Source organism: Balaenoptera ricei, chromosome 9 (genome assembly GCF_028023285.1).
Source record: "Balaenoptera ricei isolate mBalRic1 chromosome 9, mBalRic1.hap2, whole genome shotgun sequence".
Classification (NCBI taxonomy): Eukaryota; Metazoa; Chordata; class Mammalia; order Artiodactyla; family Balaenopteridae; genus Balaenoptera; species Balaenoptera ricei.
The window spans coordinates 107,995,781-108,022,213 of NC_082647.1; the positions used below are offsets into that span (position 1 = coordinate 107,995,781).

The following is a 26,433-nucleotide window of genomic DNA, read 5'->3' on the forward strand; positions in this document are numbered from 1 at the left end:
CTTTGCACTCAGATACACCCTCAAAAGATCCCCCTCAGGGTGTGTCTCACTCCTTCCAGGAATAATTACTCATTAATTGGCAAAGTGGGGAATGGTGGGACAGATTTTGCCACCCCTGGATCCTTTGTCTTTCTTCACCGGCTCTGCCACTGTGACTTTCCATAGTCATTCTGGATGCTATTTGTTTTTCACCCCTTATTATTTGTGTATATTCTCTATCTCACATTTTGCTAAAGGGATAAATTTTGGGTGCTTCATTTATTCTTGTTATATTATACAGTTTTATACAGTTCTTCTTACACAGTTTTAGGAGAAAAGACAGGGAGGTATGGGTCTAAGTGGACTCCATACTGCTACATGAACCCCAAAGCCCTAAATATTATTTGAAATCATTCAAACCAAATACTTCCATGATGGCTCTCTCAGTGATTCCAAAAAATGACAACAACTGGGGTTTTTAAAGAAATAGTGATTCTTAGAATCCTCCCCCCAGAGTTCCTGATTTAACTGTCCTGGGGTGAAGGCTGATAGTCTTTATTATAAAGCTCTCTGGATAATTCTGATGCATAGCCAATTTGGGACCTAACAATCATGGAGTTAAAACCCCTTTTCAACAAGAAGAAATGCTTTAAGTAAAAGACTTTATAGGGGGAAAACTGTGCTACTAATAACTGTTATTTTTCCTTTCGAGATAAACTTATTCTCTGTATTTTACTTCAAGTTAGCCAACACTATTTACTTTTACATTTAGGGGACTTCCCTGGTGGTCAGGTGGCTAAGACTCTGCGCTCCCAATGCAGGGGGTCCGGGTTCGACCCCTGGTCAGGGAACTAGATCCCATATGCCATAACTAAGAGTTCGCATGCTGCAACTAAAGATCCCACATGCTGCAACAAAGATCCCGCGTGCTGCAACAAAGATCCCGCGTGCTGCAACTAAGACCCAACCCAGCCAAATAAATAAATAAATAAATATTTTTAAAAAATTACATTTAGGATAAGTTTCTTTGGCTCTGTAAGAGAACTAGCTCCATGTCTGTCTGGGTATAAAAGTTTGAAAAATTCAATTCTACTGTTACTATGTAATATTGTATTGATAACAGGCAAATAATAAATAAAGCATTGCATAAATGAGTACAAATATAAACACAAATAATAAAAAAGATCAGGGCCATCAAGTTTGGGCATGCACTGCAAAAACAAGTGCCAGCTCCTGGTGATTCCAACATGTACCCTTGTGTCCATACTGTTCACTGATTAAACTATAAAAACTTAGCAAGAAAAGGCTATAAATTTATATGTGAATTGTCAATAGCAATGCTCATACTGCAGTCTAATCCCTCAGAACAAGGTCTGTCTCATTTCTTTTATATTCCCTAAATAGCTATGACAATATTATGGCTACATGATAAAATAACAAAAAGAATGTAAAGATTAGTTAAGGCAAATTAATTTTGAAATTAAGTTTTTTGATGTGAAATGTGTTACTGGTTGCTTGTTTAATTATAATTATTAGAATCAAAATCAAAATCTTTATGTGTACAAATGATGTAAATGAGTACAAAAAGTAGGTTAAATCGTTCATACGTATCGGGCCAGAGAAATCACACAAATACATCTTGTCGCAAAAATCAAAGACCCAAAAGCAAACAAAAAAGCTGATCTTAACACATTTTCAAAAACAGCCATATATTAGGTCAGATAGTTAATGTTACAAAAATATGACATACAAACTCATATGCCATTCAAACTTCAGGCAGAAAGAATTTCTTTAGAAATAAAATTACAAAGCATCTCATCAATGAAGATAGCTCAAGACTTCTTTTAAAAGGTATAAACCTTTGACTTTTAAAAGAAAAAGAATTCAGATCCAAGGCTTACATATCATAATCCAAAAATAAAACATACCAATTACTTATATCCATAGTCTTACCTGTCCAACCAGTATAAGCAGAGCAATCATGTGGATCCGCTGTCTTCAGCCCTTCTTCCATTTGCTGTAGAAGATCTTTAATTTTGGTCTGGATCCGCCTTGTGAAATTATTAATAATCTGAGAACCAAAAGAAAACATAAAATTAAATTGCACAAGAATAGGACAATGTTGTAGTAACTAACAGTCTAAGTTGTAAAAACAAACAGACAGAAATTATATCACCTGGCCCATTTCAATGTTTCATTGGTTGGAGGGAGTCTACCTTGGTTTTATAAGGTAAGTTTTAAAATGAGAGAATGCCCTATACGGACTCTAAGTCATAAGGAGAATTAGAATGCCCTATACAGACTCTAGGTCATAAGGAGAATCAGAATGCCCTAATTGTAGAATCACAAAAAATAAGTTGCAGAAATCAAAGGAAAAAACTAAAAAACAAAAAAAGAGGAAAGAGATGTACTTGACTACACAAACATTTTAACTTCCTTAAGTTAAAAAACATGAGATGGTTTAAAAGTCAATGACAAGGGGAAATATGTGCAATATAAAATATTATAAATAAAAAGACTATATAACAATATAGAAATACACTTAAAATTATCAATGTACCTTATAAAAAGAAAAAAAATCAAATGACAGGCATATGCAAAAATGTTCAATCACTTAGTAATTAATGAAATGCAAGTAAATACAAATACTATGGTTTGCCTATCAGATTAACAAATAATAAAAAAATTTAAAAATGTTAACCCCCAAGGCTGCCAAAAGCTAAGATAACAGGTATTCTTATTCACTGCTGGTGATCTTTCTCAAGGGAAATTTATCAGTATTCTTAAACATGTAGTTGACAGTGTTGTCCAGATTTTTCTGCCTTTGATGATTTTTGAAGACTGCAGTTGTTACATCAATTGCTGAGGTGTATTAAAATCTCCAGTTGTGACTGTGAAATTGTCTGTTTCTCCCTTTAATTCTGCTTTTTTTCCCTTTAGTGTACTTGTAGTTCTGTTATTTGGCAGAGACAAATCTAGGAATGCTAGACCTTCCTGACAGATTTTATCATAAAGAAACATCCCTCTGCGGGACTACAGGGAAAATCTTTTCATGTTACCAGACAGTTAGGGTTTTCAGGCCAAATTTTACTGAAATTTGGGATTCTGGACTAAAAGCAACCTTAGGAATTAAGTTACAATCGTATACATTGTAAAAGCCCCGCCCCGGAGGGATGTGTCTACATTTCAAAGGGGATGAGAAGCTAGAGCAGGGAGACCCTTCCCAGTCATAGAACTGAAGACAAATGGGCCTGTCTTTTCACAGAGAGATTTATTTATATTCCAAAGACTGATATTTCCAATGAAACTCTCTCAGAAAGGGAAGGAGAGACAGTTGTCTCCTTCCCTTTTATAAAAAGCACAGAAACCTTATTTTTCTTCAGTCTTTGCCTACAGTACAGACTTTGTGTATGTAGGACATTTGACCTGGCTTTCACTGCCAAAGAGGTAAGACGTGAGACTCAGGGAACCACTCACTGGTTATTTTCTGTCTAGTAAATAAGAAATCTCTGATCCAGAAACCTCTTGTGTACATTCAGGAAAAAATTAATAAGTATAAATATTGAAAACCTAAACCAGGGTAATATCAACATCATGGCAGTACAACACATCCCTTGTTTTTGTTTTCCGCTTTAACAACAAAAATTAGGCATCCATCCACCAACGGAAGTGCCTTAGTGTGAGTTGTGGAATGCAGCACCATACACCAAGGGACCCACGGCAAATCTAGCCCACTAGAGAACTAGGTAATAAGCAGAGAGACTTCAGTACCAGCTGTGAAACCTACAGGAGACTGAATCGGTTCCAGCCCCTCAGCTACAGTCTGGGAGTGCAGGCAGAACAGTGACTTAGGCAGTCACCTTCGGATGAGATAGCCTTTGTGGTACTCCAGGTTTCCAGAGAAGAAGTACCAACACTCCATTGGAGGAAAAAGAAGAAAAGGAGTTTGGATCCACTCAAGTGGGTTAGAGGAACAGCTTGTCTCTGCCGGCATCACCTAATGTTCAGGTACAGCATATGGCTAAATAGATGGCCCGTGATTTCTCCTGCTGGGGAAAGGGAGAGCCACTGAGTGACTGCCCGGTTTCTAAATCTGTGCAGGACTCTGCTGAAGAGACCTATTTCTCTCCTTTCTCATAATGCATCCAGAGCATTACAGAGGGAGTCCAGGCCTGGGGAGAGGGAGCAAGTCAGAGAGCAGCATATAAGATTTCCAGGGCATTAAAGGAATGTAGTTCCTGCTGGTCCATTTTGGACTCTACCAGGAACATGAAAAATCAAGAAGACATGACATCACCAAAAGATCACAATAATCTTCCAGTGACCAAACGTAAAGACATAAAAATCTAATATTTACACAATAAAGAATTCAAAATAGCTGTTTTAAGGAAACTCAATGAGCTATAAAACACAGAAAGACAATTTAATGAAATTTAAAAAAACAGTATGTGATGAAAGTGAGAAATTTAACAAAGAAATAGAAATCATTGAAAAAAGAAACAAATAGAAATTCTGGAGCTTAAGAATTTAATGAATGAAATGAAAAATGCAATAGAGAGCATCAAAAGCAGGCAGATCATATAGAAGACAGAATCAACAATATAGATAGGAACTTTGAAAGAACCCAGTCTGAAGAGTAAAAAGAAAAAAGAATAAAAAAGAGTGAAGAAAGCCTACATGATCTATGAGACATCCTCAAAAAACCAACAGCCAAATCATTAGAGTTTCAGAAGGAAAAGTGAGGGAGAAAGGGGGCAGAAAACTTATTTAAATAAATAATGGCTGGGAACTTTCCAAACCTGGGAAGAGATTTGGACATCAAGTTCATGAAGCTAATAAACAGATTACCCCATTACTTCAACCCAAAATGTCCTTCTCCAAGACACATTGTAATAAACCTATCAAAAATCAAACACAAAAAGAGAAACCTAAAGAAAGCAAGAGAAAAAGAAGACTGTAACCTACAAAGGAACCTCCAATGGGACATCAGTGAATTTCTCAGCAGAAATCTTACAAGCCAGGAGAGAGTGGGATGATATACTCAAAGTGATGAAAGAAAAAATTAAAAAATAAAAAATACTCCATTCGGGGACTCCATGTGGGGACTTTCCTGGCGGTCCAGTGGTTAAGACTCTGCGCTTCCACTACAGGGGGCACGGGTTCGATCCTTGATCGCGGAACTAAGATCCTGCATGCCGTGCAGCACGGCCAAAAATTTAAAAAAAAACAGAAACAAAAACAAAAAACTCCCTGTGGCAAAGTTATCCTTCCGGAATGAAGGAGAAATAAAGACTTTCCCAGACAAAGGCTGAGGTAATTCATCATCACTCGATCTGTCTAACAAGGAATGCTGAAGGAAGTTCTTCAAGCTGAAATGAGAGGAGGCTAACTAGTAACGTGAAACATAAAAAATACACTGATCAAGATAAATATAAAATCAAATTCAGAACACTGCAATATGATGGTGTGTTAACACTTAACACTAGTATAAAGATTAGAACTAGAGTATCAAAAGTAACTATAGCTACTATAATTTGCGGATGAACATACAATATGGAAAGAGGCAAACAAACTGTGACATAAAAAAACAAAAGGTGGAAGAGTAAAAGGGTAGATGTTTCGTATGAGATTAAAATTAAGCTGTTATCAGAGTAAAACAGACTGTTATAGCTATAAGATGTTTTATGTATCTCATGAAAATCACAAAGCAAAAAATTTGAGTAGACTCCCAAATGATAAAGACGAGGGAATCAGAAGCATACAACGGTGGGAAATCACCAATTCACAAAGGAATCCAGCAAGAGTCAAAAAGGAACAAGAAAACTACAAAACAGCCAGAAAGCAATTAAAAAGATGGCACTAGTAAGTCCTTACATATCCATAATCACTCTAAATATAAGTAGATTGAACTTTTAATAAAAGGCAAAGAATGGCTGGATGAATAAAAAACAAGACCCAACTATAAGCTGCCTACAAAAGACTCACTTCAGCTTTAAGAACACACATAGCTCAAAGTGAAAGGATGGAAAAAGACATTCCACAAAGTGGAAACCAAAAGAAAGCAGGGGTAGCTGTATTTATATCAGACAAAATGACCTTAAGTAAAAAACAGTCACATGAAACAAAGGTCATTATATAAAGATAAAGGGGTCAACTCCTCTGAAGAAGACATTAACAATTGGAAATACATATGCACTCAACACCAGAGCAACTAAATATATTAAACAAATAATACCAGAGCTAAAGGGAGAAACAGACAATACAACAATAATAGAGGACTTCGATACCACACTGTCAGCAATGGGTAGGGCAACCAGTCAGAAAATCACTAAGGAAACACTGGACTTGAACCATACGTTAGACCAAATGAACCCAATAGACATATATAAGACGTTCAATCCAACAACAGAATATACATTCTTCTCAAGTACACACAGAATATTCTTAAGGATAGATCATATGACAGGGCACAGAACAGGTCTTAACCAAATTTAGAAGACTGAAATCATACCAAGTGTCTTTACTGACACTGGTATAAAAATGGAAATCAACAAGAGGAAACTGGAAAATCCACATATATGAGGAAATTGAACAACATACTCCCGGACAATCAATGAGTCAAAGAAATCAAAAGGGAAATCAAACGATATCTTGAAACAAATGAAAACAGAAACACAACATTACCAAAACTATAGGATGCTGCAAAAGCAGTTCTAAGAGGGAAGTTTATAGTGATAAATACGTACAGTAAGGAAAAAGAAAGATCTTAAATAAATAAATAACCTAGCTTTATACCTCAAGGAACTAGGAAAAGAATAAACCAAGCTCAAAGTTAGCAGAAAAAAGGAAATAACAAAGATCACAGCAAAAATACATGAAATAGAAACTAGAGAAATAATAGAAAAGATTAACAAAACTAAGAGCTGTTTTTAATTAGTTAATTTATTTTTAATATTCATTTATTTATTTGGCTGCACCAGGTCTTAGTTGCAGCATGCAGGATCTTCATTGCAGCATGCGGGATCTTTAGTTGCGGCATGCAGGCTCTTTTAGTTGCGGCATGCAGGATCTAGTTCCCAGACCAGGAATTGAACCTGGGCCCCTGCATTGGGAGCATGGAGTCTTAACCACTGGACCACCAGGGAAGTCCCTAAGAGCTGTTTTTTTAAAAAGATTTTTTTAAAAAATTGACAAACCCTTTAGCTAAACTAAGAAAAAGAGAAGACTCAATAAATAAAAACAGAAACTAAAAAAGAGATATTACAAGTGATAACCACAGAAATACAGTTGACCCTTGAAGAGCACAGATCTGAAATGCACGGGTCCACTTATATGCAGATACTTTTCAGTAGTAAATACTATAGTGCTACATGGTCCATGGTTGGTTGAATTCAGGGATGTGGAAGACTCGAGAATATGAAGGGCTGACTGTAAGTTATATGCAGATTAACCCATATGCCAACAAAACGGATAACCTAGAAAACATGGATAAATTCCTAGAAACATACAACTAACCAAGGCCAAATCAGAAACAGTGGTCCAGTGGTGGTCCCTGGTGGTCCAGTGGCTAAGAGTCTGTGCTCCCAATGCAGGGGGCCCAGGTTTGATCCCTGGTCGAGGAACTAGATCCCACATTCATGCCGCAACTAAGAGTTCGCATGCTGCAACTAAACATCCCATGTGCCACAACTAAGACCCAGCTCAGCCAAATAAATAAATAAATATCTTTAAAAAGGAATAAGTAGGAAGTATGAGTAAACCAATAATGTATAAGGACATTGAATCAATAATACAAAACCTCCCAAAAAAGAAAACCCCACACAAGATGGTTTCACTGGTGAATTCTATGAAACATTTAAAGAATAATTAGCACCAACCTTTTTCAAACTTTTTCAAAAAATTGAAGAGAGAACACTCCCAAATACAAGACCAGCATTACCCTGATACCAAAGCCAGATAAGGACACTATGTGAAACGAAAACTACACACCAATATCCCTGATGAACACGGATGCAAAAATTCTCAACAAGATAATAATTTTTGCTAATAATTCATATTAGCAAAATGAATTCAAAAATACACTAAAAGGATCTTACACCATGATCAAGTGGGATTTTTCCCTGGGATACAAAGATGGTTCAATATATGCAAATCAATAAACGTGACACATCACATTAATAGAACAAGAGATAAAAATCACATGATTCCCTTCAATAGATGCAGAAAAAGCATTTGACAAAATACAACATCCTTTCACGATAAAACTCTCAGCAAATTGGGAATAGAAGGAGAACACCTTAACATAATAAAGGCCATATACTTACTATATGGTTATAGCTAACTTCATACTCAATGGTGAAAGGTTGAAAGCTTTTCCACTACGATCAGGACCAAGACAGGGTGCCACTCTAAGCACTCTTGTTCAACACAGTACTGGAAATCCTGGCTACAGCAATCAGGCAAGATAAAGAAATAAAAGGCATCCAAATCGGAAAGGAAAAAGTAAAACTGTTTGTATTTACCGATATGATCTTATATACAGAAAACCCTAAAGACTCAACCAAAAAACTGATAGAACTAACCAATAAATTCAGTAAAGTTGCAGGATATAAAATCAATATATAGAAATCAGTTGTTTCTACACACTAACAACAAACTATCAGGAGAAAGAAATAGAACAGTCTCATCACAATAGCATCAAAAACAACAAAATGCTTAGGAATACATTTTACCAAAGAGGTGAAAGAGCTGTACTCTGAAAACTGCAAGACTCCGATGAAAGAAAGTGAAGAGATAAACAAATGGAAAGATATCCTGTTTTCGTGGATCAGAAGAATTCACATGTACACGTGTCAAAGAGGAGAGTTGTCTGATTCTCCATCCAACTGTTTAATAACTTTTTGACTCCAAGTTAGTAATTTAAGCCTCCTGTGTCTTGACCTTTGGTTTCCACCATTAATCAAAGAGATGCAGAATAATTTTCATGAGAAGAAAAAAAACTAGAGTACTACCACTTCATTACCTGGTGTGGCATAACCCGTAAGGTAGTACTTAGCCCACACTTACTGCAGACACCCTTCTTCCTTATTATCAGAATCCTGATTAGATTCACGGCCGCAATGCATCGAACCCCAGAAGAGCTACTTGCTTTCCCAGACTGCCTTATGACCAGACCAGGGGCAGCCATATGACACAGTTCTAACCAGTGAGATATAAGTGCAAGTCTTCTAAGGGCTCTTGGAAGGTTCTCATTTTTCTTGATAAAAGAGAAAGATACAGCTGGTACTCCCTTCTTTTTTCTCCCTTCATCCTATTGTAAAATTGGACAGGAAATCTGGGACTAGAGCAGCCATCTTATACTAGAACACAAAAAATATGAGAGGAGGACCAACATAACTGCAGAATTCCTGAAATGAATCAACACCAAGAGTTGCCTACTTCTAGACTTCCTGTAATACAGGAAAAATAATCTAATTAAGGTACTTCCAAGTTGAGTCTTCTGTTTATTGTAGCTGAATGCAGGCCTAACACATTTATGTACAGTTTTAGCTCTGGCATGATAACTTTATTCCAAAGCATATGCTTTATTCCTCATAAATGATACTGGAGTATAGTTCTAAGGCTTATGATTACTCACTCTAATTCCTTTTAATACTTGCCAAAATTCCATTGTGAAAATAATTTCTCTGCCTTTGCTTTAAGGTATCTTTTCTAGTTCCTAATTTTCTAACTCTCTGTCATCAAAGAGATTTCTAATTTGCTGATGTTGGAACCAAAGTCTCAAGAACAAAGAAAAGAATTTATTATGCTGTAATTCTATTTGGAGAAATTTTAACTGGTTCCTCTCATTTAATAATGGTATTATTATAAAGATAATTAATAATTATTGAGCACTTTACCATATGTCTAGCACTAAGTGCTCTATGTGACATTTCAATTAATCTTCACATTACTGAATGATTCTGTTTTTTAGGTGAGAAACCTGAGGCTAGCCCAAGGTCACATGAGACAACAAGAGACCGAGCTCTTGGAGCTGTAGCTAGACTGTCTAATTCGAAAGTTCCTGGGCCTCCCTATGCTGAGCCCTTGTTGTGAAAATCTTTGCTTGATTCTCTGTCCACAGTTTATCTTTAGATTTTTGAAAGGCTTACTACAGCTTTCACTCAATCACACCATATGAATACAATACACATCTTCCACAAAGCACAGAAACAGAAAGAGTAGCTAAAGAATTTGGGAAGTTTTTCTCTGACTCAAAGATTAATTTTTAGTAATTGCACTGCAATTAGAAAGAAAATATTATTTTCCTACATACTAGGCAATTTTCCCAAACAAGGATGCCCCAAAGTGCTATAAAGCAAAACGATGTTGGTATTTCTAATACTTATATGTTTTTCTGTATTTTTTTTATGAAAGCTGTTTGAGGAAATACAACCCTAAAATACAAAAATACAGAAATCTTAAAAAAGATTGATCATTAACTTTAAAATTCATGATCTTAACTTCAAATAGAGGAGAGTGGAAACTCTCAAAATAGGTGTTTAACATGCACAAATAAATAACTCCTAAAGCAAAAGGTAATGTTTAGAACAGGTATTTGTGAACCAAACTTCTGAGTTTGAATAATGCATCAGGATAGCTTATGAATAAAATCATTTATTATACTCCTCACATAGGTGGGCACTTGTGACACTCCATCTAATTCAATCTTGATAACCCTATAACAACATTATCATCCCCGTGTTATAGACAAAGAAACTAAAGCTAACAATGACTTGTCTACATTTTTAAAGATAATAAAAATAGCTTTTTAACCCACATTTTGTGTATGTGCGATACACAGATTATACACTCCAGAATATGTGCAAATATATAGACACCAGTAATTACAAGTATATGTATACACAGGCACATATATATACATCAGCAAGTAATTCTTTCATAGGAAAGGTTTTAACAAATCTTTTTAACCCAGGGCACAGGTTGAGGAAAGTATATTTTGTAATCTCGGATCTCGCAGGGGAAGATGCTCTGTGACAGTTACACACGTGAAGTAGGTGGGCTTGGTTTTCTAACACTTTATTTTCAAACAAAAATGAATAAGCAAAAGTACCCCAATCATTACCTCAAAGTGAGTTACTAAAGGAGAAAAGGGGAAAAAAGTTGTACGTTTTGACAGTAAAGAATTAGATGGTGGGGGAACATCTACCCTCACTAGCAGTATTTTCAATAAACAGAAGAAGGATCATTACCTATACTGAATGTGTGTCAAGGAAATGCTGTTTGCTTAGATGTTTGAAAATAGTTCATTCTTTTAAAAATAGGTATATATTTACATAATCAGGTCTGTTTCTGTTTTTCTTGTTCCAAACTCAGTAACACTATTAATAGAAAATATTCTAGACTACATATCCTAAACACACACATCTGTCCAATTCTGATGTACTTATTTTGTGTCATAAAAGTTAATTGATAATCTGCTGTGTATACTCTCTAGGGGATATATATATATATCATAACCACAAAAGAAGTTTATAATGGCCATAAAGAACCAAGGACAACTGCTTAGTAATGGTATATTAATAAACTGATTACAAGGGCTCAAAGCATACACAATTATAGTTAACATAAGGTTAACAGGACTTTGTGGTCAAATTATATTTATTTTTGGAAAGCTCTCGGTGAAAAACTAGGCTTCATTTTTGATTAAACAATTGTTGCACGGTATTAGCTAAAATCTAGGGAAGAGAAACATTTTCTGAAAAGGAAACTCAGTTTGTTATATTCAATTCTATTCAAGTAAAATTGGCTCAAACCTATTCTGGCCCTAGCAGACTCCTAGGTGGCCGCCCTACAGAATATAGGCCTCACCTGGGACACCCATGAAGTATATTACACGGTCTTATATTAGGTTAGAAGATTGTCTAGAGGACCTAGGTCATGACTCATATAACATTCTAGATACAGAAGAGATTTTAAAGATAAAATGATGCTATTAAAGAATATATAGGGCTTCCCTGGTGGCGCAGTGGTTGAGAGTCTGCCTGCTAGTGCAGGGGACGCGGGTTCGAGCCCTGGTCTGGGAGGATCCCACATGCCGCGGAGCAGCTGGGTCCGTGAGCCACAACTACTGAGCCTGTGCGTCTGGAGCCTGTGCTCCGCAACAAGAGAGGCCACGATAGTGAGAGGCCCACGCACCGCGAAGAAGAGTGGCCCCCGCTTGCCGCAACTGGAGAAGGCCCTTGCGCAGAAACAAGGACCCAGCACAGCCAAAAATAAATAAATAAATAAATAAATTTTAAAAAATATATATATAAAAGATTCTAATAAAAAAAGTTTTTTATTTCAGTACATTTATTCATTCAACATTCACTGAGTATCTATTCTGTCCTAGCTCAGTATCAAGTGTGGAGATATTTTTTTAAATAATAATAATAATTCAAGCACAGGTAAGAAAAAATTCCTGTCTTAAAGAGTAGAGTCAAGTGGGGAAGAGAAACAAAAATGAATCACAGTCAGCCCTCACTAACCATGGATTAAACCTTCAGAGCTCCTGTTTGGGGGTTCAAGCATAAGCATGCGAATCTGAAGATCTATGTCATGACATACAACAATTTTCAATTTTGCTGAGGCCCCAATAAAAAGAGCACGAGTTGACAGAACTGTGGGCAGAGAGTTTAGCTGACTTTCCAACATCCAATAATCCTTTTTCACCTTCCCCACCATCAGCAGGCGTGTTAGTGTCCCCACTGCAGAGATGTGAGTGAGAAAAGTATGGTAGGGAATTTAGAAATCTGAGAACATACCCACATGAATACTGCATGTTTGCCTATATTTTCCTCAAAAGGAAAAGGCACAAGAATAAGCATTTCTCTAAGAAGGAAAAAGTAAAGGATATGCAATATTTTTTTATATTCCACTAAAGATATAAACTTTTAAGCAATTATTCATTATCACATTGTATGCTATAGTGACAAAAAATAGGATACATAATAATGCTAATAGCTATCATTAACTGAACTCTTAAACTACTTACCTATATATTAGTAACTATGTGTAACAAGGTACTAATTGTATCAGTATTAGGCACCCTTTTGAGTGCTCTAAATGTATTAACTTAAACACCATAACAACCTAATGAGGAATGGGTTACTCTACAACTATATTATTATCAACTTTCAACCAATATATTATATTAAGAACTTCAATTACCTTTTCAACTTAACCCTTTACTACAAGCTGATGAGATAAATGTTATTATCCTATGTTAATGGGCATTGTTCTAAATGTTTAAATGCATTAATTAAATAGTCATAACCTATTAGGAAGGTACTATTATTGCCCAAATTACTTGCCCAAAGGCTATAGCTAAAAAGTGGCAGAAAAGTAGGAGTCAAACCCAGGTCTATCCAAGTTCTCACCTGCTCTATATACTCCACATGTTATTCCCAACCGATGGGAAATGCTGATTTGCAATACTTTTGTAGTCTCCCCTACATAATCTTCCCCTTATGCTTTTATGTCAATATCTTTCCATATCAGGAATTGAAAACTGGCTAGGGGTTAAAATTAAAATAAAATTCAGCAAGCTGTAGAGCAGTGCTCCTCCCATATAACGGGCATATGGACTGTCGGGCCTGGGAATCTGGTGAAATGCAGGTTCTGGTTCTTTAGATGTAGCGTGGAAGCCGCATCTTCTAACAAGCATTCAGGAAAGGCTCATGTTTTTGGGTCCACAAATCTCACTTTAAGGAGAACGGCTGTAGAGTATATTCCCTCCCTCACCCCCATTTTAGCTCATCTGAATGAAAGAAAAATTATTGGGTCGGCCAAAAAGTTCATTTGGGTTTTTCCGTGAGATGTTACAGAAAAACCCGAACCAACTTTTTGGCCGACCCAATATATTTTCTGGGCAACTGAAAAGTGCTATTTCCTTATGCTTCCATGATATATTATGACATTCAACAAATTTTGAAGTGAAAAGCAAAAATATAGAAAATTCAGTGAAAAAGGATACAATGAAGAATTTCCAACAGCTCAAGATAATGTCAAGTTATAGATTCCAAGTAAAAATTCTCTTATCTTCATTTTTGTATGGAAAAAGTTTTAAAATCCTTAGGACCCATCAAGTCCTTTAGAATTGGCTCCAATCTACCTTTTCAGCCCCGTTACCACCCAACGTTCTTCACGCTTCCTCCTCCACAGTCAGATTCTGCTCCCTGCCTTTCCCTTCACACAGCGCTCCCCCTTAGCCTGGCAAAGCCCCACTGTTAGGTTCATTAGCAGAAGCCACTGGACTGAGGTGGCTCTAAAGCCCTGGCACTGTAGTAAGCAAACCAAAACCTGAGCCTGTAGATGCCTCAAGGCTATGAAATCAAAACACCAAGGACAACCAACCACAAACAGCTAGGCTTTAAGCTATAGCCAATCAAGAATGTCCTTGCTTTGCTTCCACAGTTCTTCTACACAGCTGACCCTTCAAGAAGACAGGTTTGAACTGCTTGGGTCCACCCGCATGGGGATTTTTTTCAACAGTGAATACTACAGTACCACACAATCCCTAGTGGGTTGAACCCACAGATACGGAACCACAGACATGGAAGAAATTCAGTACAGAGGAACGACCTATGCAGAATTAAGTTATGGGGACATTCGACTGTTTGGAGGGTCAGTGCCCCTAACCCCCTCACTGTTCCCCTGGCTCGTCGGAAAAATGCTCCTAACCATTTCCAGTTTGGCGCTGCCTGATTCAGATCCATTTGTGCTCCCTAAACTCTTAACATCTGTAATATGCCTCAGTTTATCTTTTGACAGTTCCACTGTCAGAAGAGGAAATCGAAGGAGACCCCTGACAGCCCCCAGGAGGTCCCCTCATTAAAACAGGCCAAGTTTAATGAGACGACTTACTTTGCAAACAAATTAGCCTTACTTTGATTATCTTTAATAGAAATGAGGGTGATTGTAGAGAAAAAAGATTATGTTTCAGCAGAAAATTGTAACACAACCATGTGCATATCAGATTTCAGTCCTGTCCATTGTCTCTGAGGTTTGCTATGTACCTGTAAGCTGGACTGGATCCTGAATTCTTCTAGCTTCTTCAAATACCTGGCCATGACTCTCCAAACTATCAATAATGTTTCCAGTTTTCTCCCACCTTTCTGATCTGGAATCACTAAGAACAAAGATTGCCCTTGAACTTCCTTGAAGGGCCCATACCAGCGCCTCCTCAAACCCAGATGGAAGCCTAATTTCAGGACCCTGAACCTTAGATTCACATCCCTCAACTAAAAAGGGCTCCTCCAGACTCTTGGAACTGCACACCAGCTGGAGATCTAAAGTGAAACTGACCAGGGAGGTTCCTCCCCAGAAGCAGATGGCATCGCCCAAGATCCCGGAACAAGATCTGCATCTCCAATATAAAAACCTTTATTCCTTTTGCCACTTCACTACTTGCTTTTTCTCTCTGCTAATGCACAAGAAGATAATGCTCCTTAGCTCTGGCAACTATCACCGAATCTACTGCCAAGGCCATAGCTGCACAACAAAAGTCACTAGGCTTTCTTGCTAAGGTGGTTCTAGATAATAGAATTGCTTAGATCACTCACTGGCTAAACAAGGAGTCTGCACCAAAGCAAATACTTCCTGCTGTACCTGGATCAACCCCTCTGATATTTTAGCAAATGTAAGAAATTAGCAAATAAGCTACTTGGCTAAAACAGGCTGACACCCCTTCAGGCATATTCTTTGATTTCTTTGATACCAACTGGTTTGGTTCATGGGGCCCATGGCTTAGGGTTAGTCTTCAGTCTCTTTGTCTTATCCTCGTCATAGTCGTCATCAGTCTCCCTGGTGGGCTATATCCTCTCAACCGTCTTAAACGCATATTCACAGCCATCAGCAGTACATCAAGTGGTCTCACTGCTCTTGGAGAAACAGAAACAAGTGAACAAAGAGATGAACAGCAAAAACAATTCTTCCATGGACCTGACACCACAACCTGTGAGTTCCACAATGAGACAAGAGCAACTTAACTCTGATGGTGACCGAGGGTGGCGCTTATACACCATTTGAGATCAGTCTCTCATGTATGAGAGGGTGACCAAAAGGGGTATTGTTAGATTAACTAAACAAGGAGACCATTAGGCTGAGGTGGCTCTATTGCCTTGGCAGCCTCTGTAAGCAAACCAAAACCTAAGCCTGTAAATGCCTCAAGGTTACAAAATCAAAACCTAACGACAACCAATCACAAAGAGCCACCTGGGCTTTAAGCTATAGCAACTGGATTCCTGACCCTCGGAAACTATGTGAGCTAATAAATTTTTATTAAATTATTAAGTTTGGGGATCATTTATTACAGAGCAATAGATGGATAATAACAGTGGCGTCTCCCTTGAGTGCCCTCTTAGCCCGAGGAATGGGGCTGCTCTTCATATCGGCTATTCCTATATTCTTTAGAGCTCTCTTTACTTCTTATGAGGCAACCTCTCGTTACTCCAATCTCTTTATGGTTAGTAATAACTCTTTGCATTAAACTTTCCCTACCAAATCACTGTGTGGTTTCTGTCTCCTGAGTGTATCCCTGATGATACAGCGGATAAACCTGACGCTGCTCATCAGAGACGCACTCTTTGAGAAACACTGGTGTCCATTAACCATGATTCAGCTCCTGAAGTTCATGGCCACAACGAAATCAAGCAAAAAGAAGGGAAGAAATGGCTATTAGAGAAGTAGCCAACAGTGTTGACTTTAGATACCTTCCATAATTTAAAAAACAAAAACAAAAAAAGCTGCTATTACACTGGTTCACTGCTTTTCGTAGTATCTGGACCGATGTTGTCAGAATGCTACAAAAGCCTACTTACAGAAACATAATTCAGTGAAGTAGACTTGATCTGGTTTTAGAATTTGAGGTGAATTTTACTGATTGATTACACCACAACATATACACAGCTAACCAAAACGGGATCAAATAAGTGACTTAAAGAATACTTAGTAATAAAGTTACTGTGTTGGTAGATTTTACGTAATCTTTTCTCACTAACAGCATACACCATCATGATAAAATTATTCCTCAATGCCTAATTTACAAATTACACTCTGTATTAATTTCCTAGGGTGCCGAAACAAATTGAGTGGCTTAAAACAACAGAAGTTTATAGTCTCACAGTTCTCGAGGCCGTAAGTCCAAAATCAAGGGTTGGCAGGGCCATGTTCCCTCTGAGACTCTGGGCAGAATCCTTCCGTGGCTCTTCTAGTTTCTGGTGTTTGCTAGCAATCTCTGACATTCCTTGGCTTACAAATGCATCACTCTAATCTCTGCCTCCATCATTCCAGGGCCATTTTCTCTCTCCCTGTGTGTCTCTGTCTCTCTTCTAAGGACACTAGTTTATATTGGATTAAGAGCCTACCTTACTCCAGCATGACCTTACTTTAATTACATCTAACATAACCTTATTCCCAAGTGTCACATTCTGACATTCCACGAGTTAGGATTTCATCTTTTGGGGAGACACAATTCAACTCATAACACCCTCATTTTCATGAAACTTTGTCTATCAAAACAAATGCATAGTTTGACAACTTCTATTTTAATTACATTCTTAATATTCTAAGAATTAAAGACGTAATAATCTGTTAATCACAATCTATCAATACAGAAGACAGGGGAACTTAATTCATGTTCATTTTATTTTACGACTTCCCTAAATCTAAGCATTCTTTCTCTTACCTTAAGTGGGGTCTGGCTGCTTGCGGCTCTAAAACCAATACTGGAGAGGCAAGACTGGTGAAAATGAAAGTTTGCTTTATTTTGGAGGCTGGCAAACCAAGGGGGGGGTACTTGTGTCCAAAGGCTGACACATCCCACCCCCAAGGGTGACCAGTGGGTAAGAGCTTTTAAAGGCGAGTTTCTGGGGTGTGTAAGTGGAAGCAGGGGGCTACGTGTAGAAACAGCACAGTCAGCTCTGACAGGCATCTTGAAATTGGTCATGTGGTGGTCTGATCAACATCATCTTGTTTTAAGTACACTTAGCTTTCAGTTCCAGGGTCGGTTTGCTCCCATTTCTTTGAGGCCAGTTCTCAGAACTGCGGCAGCTGATGTCACGGCTACAGTCTGGTCATCATGTAGTTCACGTCTTCCACCTGGTGGGGCTTTCAGTCTCTACAAAACAGCTCAAAGGACACGGCCCAGAATACTATCTACAGCCCTTGAGGAGGAACTAAAGGTCCTTCACTTTGCTTCATGACTAAACTACTACTATTTTGTCCTGTTTGATTGCTTTCCTTTGCTTCTGCATTTTCTCACTTCTCTAATTCAACTTATTCTTTGGCTGCAGTTTTTCTACAGATGAAAGGTGGCCTGAGGACATGGGCGGGGGTGGGGGGGGCGGTGGTGCGGACCACAGGGTCCTGCTCCATTTCATGTCCACCTTTCAAAATCAGAAATCTCTCTCTCCCTTTAATGCGCTCTCATTTTCATGTTCAAGAACATGAAAAAACTCTTCCCCTTTCCTTTAGCATATAACAACGACCACTGGCATGGGTCCCCCACCCTGACTTATTTTGTTTAATTGCATGGAGATGTCACAAGCCCCATTAGTTATTTGTGGTTTAATTTTCTTTTACATAAGCCCGTTTGGTATGTAGTTGATGTCAACATTATGTTTACCGGATATAAAAGGTTAAAAAAAAATGTAATTTCAGAACTAGTGTTTATCTCCTTCTCTGAGGTAGAAAATGAAACTCAACTGTTCTCACCTCTTTACTGTTCTCAGGGAGACTCAAATAGTGGTTCCTTTCACTTATCTTTAAACTGCAGTAGCCTCCTTACTCTAAGGGTAATATTGAGACAGCAACTGATAATATGTATGTATGACAGATTTTTAAAATGTTTGCCAGAGACTTATTTTTACTACAAAGGATTTAAACACCAAGTCACAAACATAACAGAAACGTATGTGAAAACAAAAGAAATCCAGAGAAAAATCAGTGCTGACATATGAATTCTAAACCACAAGCACTGACTTTTCCAGGGGAAGAAAGAGGATGCATTTATTGGGGGTCTTACCAGGTACCACGTAAGGCAGTTTGACAGACCATTTTATATACTTCAATTCAATCACTAACATCCCTGTGAGTTAGGAATTGTTCTCCAGGTTTCAATTACATACAAGAAGAGCGAGTTCAGAGAAGTCACTTGCCTAAGATTCCACGTTCAGACCAATAATAGCTCTTTCAAAATTGCCTTCATTGGGGCGAACTCATACCTTTTCAAACACAAAATATATGGGGAGCCGGGGAGGTAAAGTGGGAGTTGGAACAGAGATCAGTGGAAACACAGAAACCTAACCTGTGAACGCGCGGTTTTACCAAAACGAGAACAGCTGTGCCGATATGCTCACCTTCCCCCTACCGAGTTAGCTCGTTCACACGTATCCCACTTCCGACTCCTGGGCGCACATACCAGACCCATCACAGTGACACTACTGTGTAGAAACAAGGTCTTTTGGTTGCTGTTCCCAAGCCCTACACTCCAAGGGCAGGGGACCGGAGGCCAGGTCTGACGACAACCTCGGCCCCAGGGAAAGTGCCAAGAGGCGGTCAGCGGGTACGCTTTGCAGCTCTGGGGGGGGGGGGCCCTCGATGGTAAACAAATCCGCACCTCAACAGACCCCGGAGCCCTGGCCCGCACTTCCGAGAGCCCCGAAAGAGCGTATTTCAAAGGCACGAGGAGCCAGGAGGCGCCCACCAGGAGGAAAGCGGCTAACAACGCAGAGCTTCACAGCCTTCCAGGGCCACATCGCCCGGGAAGGACCGCAACTCGGCGCCCGCGCGCCGGGGGCTCGCCAGCCCCGGACCGCCCAGCGGCGGAACCCAGGGCCTCAACCCAGGAGCAGCGCGCGGCGCGGGTGGGTGACGTCCGCGCGGCGACGGGGCGGCGGGCGGACGCTACCACCGCCGGCACTCCCCCTCCCCCAACGCCTGGCGCGGCCCGAGTCCGGCCGCCGGTCGCCGACTCACCTTCCCATCGCTGTGGAAGGGGAGGCCGAGCTCGTCGGGAGTGAGCTGGGGGCGAGCACGTGGCGGCTCCTCGGCCGGCACGGCGGCGGCGGCCTCGTAGTCCGGGAAGGGGTTGGGGAACGCCCGCTCTTCCATATCCGCGTCCCCGCCCAACTGCAACTTAAGCCTCCGGGACATGGTCTCGCCCATGTCGGCCGCGCGCCCTGCCCTCCGCGGGGCCGCGCGGTACGGCGAGCGAGCGGGGACAAACCTCCTCCGAGGCGCTCGGGCCCGGCCGCGGGCGGGTCTCAGGCAAGCCCTAAAGAAGGCGGCGGGCGCCCCGCCCCGGCCCGGCTCTGGACGGGCCCTCGGGGAGGCTGCGGCGGTTCGCAGTCACCGGGGCGCCGCGGTAGCGGGGTCCCCTCCGAGGAGTAGGCTCCGGCCAGCGGCGCCGCAAGGACAGCGTCTCCGGGGAGGGCGCTGTCCCTCCCCGTCATCCCGCCGTCGGGGGGAGGGGGGTCTGGAGGAGGAGCCACCGCCTTCTTTTTTTTCCTTTTAGGTTTTAAGTCCCTTTGCTTTGAATAAACGGGTATCTTTGGTAGCAGCACGTAATGTGAAAGCATCCTTAATCACCTAAATATTTCATTGACCCCCCCCCCCCAAGCTCGTCCAATATTAGGGTAATTGCCCAGGAGCATAACATGTATAATAATAAAAGGACACAAGCAAGTACATCTGCATTTATGTAATCACAACATAGTTAGCAGTCTTTATTGGTTCTCCTTGTTCTTCTTGTTGTTTCTTTAATTATTTGAAACTAAATAGATGTAATGATTTCTCCTCCTCGAGGGAAATATATTATTCCCTTTTTCTTTTTCCATTTAAACATTGAATGCCAGATGGTACTAGGTGATGACAAAAGATAGTTTCTACCCTCGGGATTCCAAGTTAGTGGGTGAGAAAAGTAAGCATAGCTTAGCATGATGTGGATACTTCTCTGAAACCAAGCAAGGTATACATTAATATATCAAGAAGTGACATACCAAGCACTGGAAATGCTCCATCCTCCTGCCTCTGTGGCCTGGCTTCCCACTCCTGTCTGTCCTGTTGTCTCCCCCAGCTGTACAAGGATGCACATGTGAAACAGCCCCTACCTATAGGATAACCATGGGAAATTCCACTGTTGGAAAAAATCATTATAAAGGGGTTACTCAGCATAAATATATATCCTTAGAGTTCAAGGAAACAGAACTGATATAACGGGATGCCTTGAGGGGCCCGTTCCACTCTTCTGCTTCATTCCTTTGTCCCAGGGTCCATCTTTCTCCCACCCTCAGTTAAGGACATTTTCTAACTGCTCCTGAATTCTGATACTTTTACCATATAGGAAATTCAGTCCCCTTGTTAGGTAGTTAGTCAGACATTAGCAGCAAGGAGGTGACAGCGGCGAGAAAGACAAGGAGAAATCAAGTCATACACCCAGCCATCTGGGGACTATCCCTTGACCACCCCCCCACCCCAGAACGGGCGAAACTATGGTCGTGTAGTGAGCAACTTATCCTGATAAAGAGACGCACAGTGACACGAGGGGGGACTTCCCTGGGCTGCGCATGGCCAGACCACACAGGCATATAACCTACATTGAACCCCAACTCATTACACCATAATTATAATAAAATCTACACATGGTTTTGCCCTCCTACCCCCCCAGTGGGCGTTTCTTAGCGATTCAAGGGTGAGAGCGTGCGCAGCAGTAAACTTGTTCCATAGCTCGGGACTGTCAATCAAATAATGATCCCCTGTCAGTCACCCCCGCCTCCCTGCAAAATGCTCCTTAAAAGCGCTCTTAAGCCAGTATCAGGGACTTTACTACACAAAATAACCCACAGCAGACGTTTCCCAAAGCCTGCGTTATTTAGACCCTAACACCACAGGTAGGTGCAGCAGAAACATCCACTGCTGGCTTTGTTATGTTAAGCCTGGTGACCTTTGACCTCTCTCTACCCCTGTTGACTGAAAAAAAAAGCACAAGCTAAAAGTTGAGAATTATGTTTTATTCGGTGGCCTTACTGAGGACTATAGCCTGGGATGGCAGCCTCTCAGATAGCTCAGAGGAACTGTTCCAAAGAGGTAAGCGAGGAGCCAGGATATATAGGAGTTTGCTGAAAAAAACAAAACAAAACAAACCCTGTTGTTGAATATGAGAAGATTACTGCTAATCACACACACACACACACAAAATCCCCAGACATCGCAAATTAATGATTTTAGGCTCATTGACATTATTCCTTTGGTCTGCATCTTAAATGTCTAGGGCCAGTATCCTGTTTTTCTCCATCCTGAATCCCCTCAGGGTGCACCATTGGGTGCAGCCGCACTGGCTGAGGGCTTGATGGTCAGAACATTCCTCGTTTAGCTGGAATGGCAGGGCAACATTGTGTCCACAACCCGGTGTGAGGTAAAGACAGGTTTTCTCATTCTTCTTAAAATCTTGGGCATAACCATGGACAACTGTTGGCAAGTACACGAACTTGTCCTAAGGACAACTGATATGTTCGAAGACCGAAATATCTAAACCCAGTTTAAGGAATTGGCAAATTTCCCTAAACGCTGTCCGTCCGATCTGCAGGTTCCTGCCCTCAGTGGAGATTTCACTTACTGATTACATTATTTTTCAAGAAGTGACTGTCTCCTTTCTTCACCTTCTTGTCTCCAAGAGGCTTCTTAATGCAGGAGGTATGGGGATCCGTTCTGCCCTTTCAAACCTCAGGACCGTCCTCCTCTGGTGTACACTCTTCAGTAGTACAAAGGCTCGGCCAGTGCCTTGAATTACAACATTTTAATTATTTTAGGCCAAACCAAATTCTTAGACAGGGAGGGCATCCGCCCCAACCCTTCTATGTAAGTGAGATGGACGGTACAAGGATTAGCTAAATGCCCATCCGAAACAAATCCCAGGAGTGGTAAGGACAATTTGCAAGTGACCTGTCCTTTCTTTCAAAGGAATCTAAGGGGGAGAGGGGTGCCTCTGTGTTCCCTGGCTGAAACCTAGGGCACCACTCAAGGTTGGGAACTCTGAAAGGGCCCAGGGAGTGAGACTTCTCCCTGTCACAGCGGGTTTTCCTGAGGGGAGTGAAGAGGGCTGCATGGCTGAGAAACTTCCAGATGGCATGCATGTTGGCAGGGGGCCAGGGGAAGGAACATTTGTTGATGACACCTGAAGGCCTGAGGCTTTGTTTGTTTTTGATTTATTAAGTGTTTTTCTTTTTATTATATTTATTCTTCACGTTTGTCATCTGACAGGCTTTAGATTTGCCCATGTTCCTCAGCTACCAGTGAGTCCCATTGCCAGAGCTGCCCAGGCTTTCATTAAGAAGGCCTTTCCTTTGGATGGTACAAGGCGAAGTCCCAGCAGGCAGACCAGCAAACTCCCTTTGTCTTTCACTGCAATCCCCTCTGAGATTTCCCTACACTTTGTCCATCCATCAGGGTCCAAGTTGTTAGCTAGTTGGGGAAAGAAACAAGCCCAGGGGTATAGGGGAGGGGTTTGCTTTACCCCCTTTCTCTGTTGATACATAAGACGGTTCCTTCCAGCTGCAAGCCACATACAGGACCTACGTATGCTCTATATCCCTGATTTAAGACAAATTTGATCCCTTAAGCCAGCAGTTCTCAAAGTGTGATCAGAGACCCTTTAGGGTGGCTATGAAGCCAACACTAGTTTTTGGTTTTTTGAGAATAATTTAATATGTTAACTTTAACATAAACTATATGTTGATGTCATTATTTTAAATGTGAAGAAACAGATCCTTACAAGACCAAAATAACACACAGGCCATAAGGTGGGTTTCTCCCTTTTCCTTTTTTTAAAATTGAAACAAATGTTCACCAGGCCAGTTCAACAAGTAAGGCAAATAACGTGGATATGAACGCTGCAGTTCGCAATATACCACATCTAGAACCGAGGGAGGTGCATTAGACAGAAGGGGTAGTCATTCTAATTAAACAATCGAGTAACATCATGACAAATGGATTTGCAGCATCAAAACTGTTCATTTGGATTTCTTATCTCTTAGTGATCAGAGGTCCCACCTTGTCTCCAGTCTTTTTGATACTGACCAAGGTTCGTGGCCTTCCCCAAACAATAGAAATTGACTAGAGGCCGGTCAAGGCTTTATTGGGGCCCCTGCTGCAGCAGGAGGGAGAACAAGTATCAGGTTTCCCTGCTTGCTTCCTGGGGGGTTGGGGAGTGGGGGGCTCTGCGGTGCAAGCTGTTTCCTTATATGGGATGAGGGCAGGGGTGTATCCAGGGGTCAGGCCAGAGGGGCGGCTTAGGTTGTTTGCTTACCCCTTAGGTGGTGTTGAGTGCAGGGGGCACGTGCAGTGCCCTGCTTTTGCTGCCAGCTCTTCAGAAGTGGCAGTTGGTCTTTTGTATCTTTTGTCCAGAATTTGCCCCAACTGCACGTGCACACAGTTATTTTTAGTCCCATATAGTTTCTTTGTATCTTGTTGCTCTAGGAGCTGATTGTCCAGGTGCCAGCACGGCAGCTCTGCAGCAGAGGGTCCCAGGTCCCAGCCTGTCTCATTTTTGTTGTGTTTTGTGTGAAATCCGTTACAGAATGGAAACCTTTTGGACCTCCAACAGGAGTACAGATCAGGGTTGCTTTTCTGGATATGAAAGGCTGCAATGATCTTTAACATAAAATCTTTTGTAAGCTAGATAACCAACTGCAGCTGTCCCAGCAGCAATGGTAACTGGTGCTCTGGTAGTCAAACATGTCACTCATACACGGGCACAGGACACGGAGCATGAGTGGGCCTGTGCAGACAGCTGGAGTCATGTGCGAGAGGAGTACGCCGTGAACTACCATCTCTCATGAGTGTACCGTGGGGTTTTCCAGAGGCAACATGATATGTGATGTCATAGCGGATTAAGTAGAGAAGCAGCCAGGTATAAAGATTCGCAAAAATATAAAACAATGCCCCTTTTCTCATGCATGTTGTTTTTTTTAAACATCTTTATTGGAGTATAATTGCTTTACAATGGTGTGTTAGTTTCTGCTTTGTAACAAAGTGTATCCGCTATACATATACATATATCCCCATATCTGTTATTTTGGTTTTGAAAATAGTTATCTTTCATAAAAATATGTTGTTTATGTTAGCATGTAATTTATGTTAATATATTGACACATGAATAAATAGTAGAATGTTTTCAGTTTGAATTTCTAATTTGGTACATATTGATAGATATTGCCCATACAGAAATTATTTTGGGTCGTCAATAAATTGTAAAGGTGTAAAGGGATTCTGAGACCATACATTTGAGAACCACTGCCTTCAGCAAGCTGTTGCATCAGGCATATTTCACTTCAGGGCCATGGAGCATTTAAAGCAGTACAATGTGTGGGTGAACACTGCAAAGAGCTGCACCCTCACCTGCTCGTGTTTGCCACTTCCTGTAGTCTTTTTTACTAGGTCTCCCTATGACACTAATGTATTTTGTTGTCATTTGTATAATTTCTTGCTTTGTGGAACTCAATTTGTGATTGGAAAATGATGATCAAAGAAAGGCTAGGTGTCAATTCAAACATGTAAAAGGAGAGTTAGGAGATCCTGACCCAAATTGCGTCTGTAGTCACGGATGTATCAATAGAATTAAAGCTTGTGCCAAAATTTAAAACGTAAGCTGGATGTTAGTGCTTCCACGAGATAGTTGTAGAAACCAGAAACAATTTAGATTGTAACCAGTGTTGGGTTTTGCAAGCATTGCAGGAAGAAGTGGTGGTGGATTGGAGGGCATCTTTCTCTGCTCCTGTCCCTGGGGCAGCTCTCAGCACCGGTCCTCTGTGGCGGTGCCCCTGGGTGCTGAGGACAGAGCCACTGCTCTCGTGGGGATGCTTCAGCGGCTCTCACCAGGGGAGGCCGTGGCGATCTCTGAAAATCTTTGAGTCAAAATGGGCAATTTCACGCTCTCTTTCTACATCAGATCAAAATCTATCATGACTGCCCAAAATATCTAATTTGATTTCTAGATCTCTGCAAGAATCTCTGGGATGATTTAAGTTGTTCTAGACTAACAGATAGATAAGAAGGCAAGGATGAACCCAGCAGTTGGTTAGATCACAGAAAAGGCTAAGAAGGAACAGACAGAAGTGAAGTGGCAACAGGCTCTCAGCACGAGCTCATCTGGAACGCCCCAAAATATGAGACAGAAAGGTTGACTCAGCTCAGCCATCTCTGAGAAGGTCTGGGGACACGCAGTCAGCCCCGGCACAGTTTATTTGCGAGGAATGTGTCTTCCTTTACCCTCTGAGGGCCAGGTGCAACCATCGGGCCCAGGAACAAAGCCTCAGTTGCAGACATGGTGGGATTCTGAGAACAATGCGGGGCAAGGACTCATCCTGAGCTCAACCCGGATTGGTCCTCAGAAAAGAGAATGTCATCATTTCCTGC

General features: G+C 40.7%; 1 protein-coding gene across 5 annotated transcripts in view; it reads right to left on the reverse strand.

Annotated features, from left to right (window-relative positions):
* Nucleotides 1–20,283, reverse strand: part of LANCL2 (LanC like glutathione S-transferase 2) — a 61,438-nt gene extending 41,155 nt beyond the window's left edge. Inside the window, exons 1-2 of one of the 5 annotated variants that reach the window (XM_059934320.1) lie at nucleotides 19,999–20,283; nucleotides 1,933–2,050 (exon numbers count right to left, since the gene is read on the reverse strand). In XM_059934320.1, coding sequence (XP_059790303.1) covers nucleotides 1,933–2,050; nucleotides 19,999–20,187 — 307 coding nt within the window. In that variant the 5' untranslated portion in view covers nucleotides 20,188–20,283. Of the gene's footprint in view, nucleotides 1–1,932; nucleotides 2,051–15,743; nucleotides 15,896–17,707; nucleotides 18,345–19,379; nucleotides 19,523–19,639; nucleotides 19,878–19,998 lie in introns of those variants that run through there. The other 4 variants (XM_059934321.1, XM_059934322.1, XM_059934319.1 and 1 more) reach the window with 4 other exon arrangements.
* Nucleotides 20,284–26,433: the final 6,150 nt, after the last annotated feature.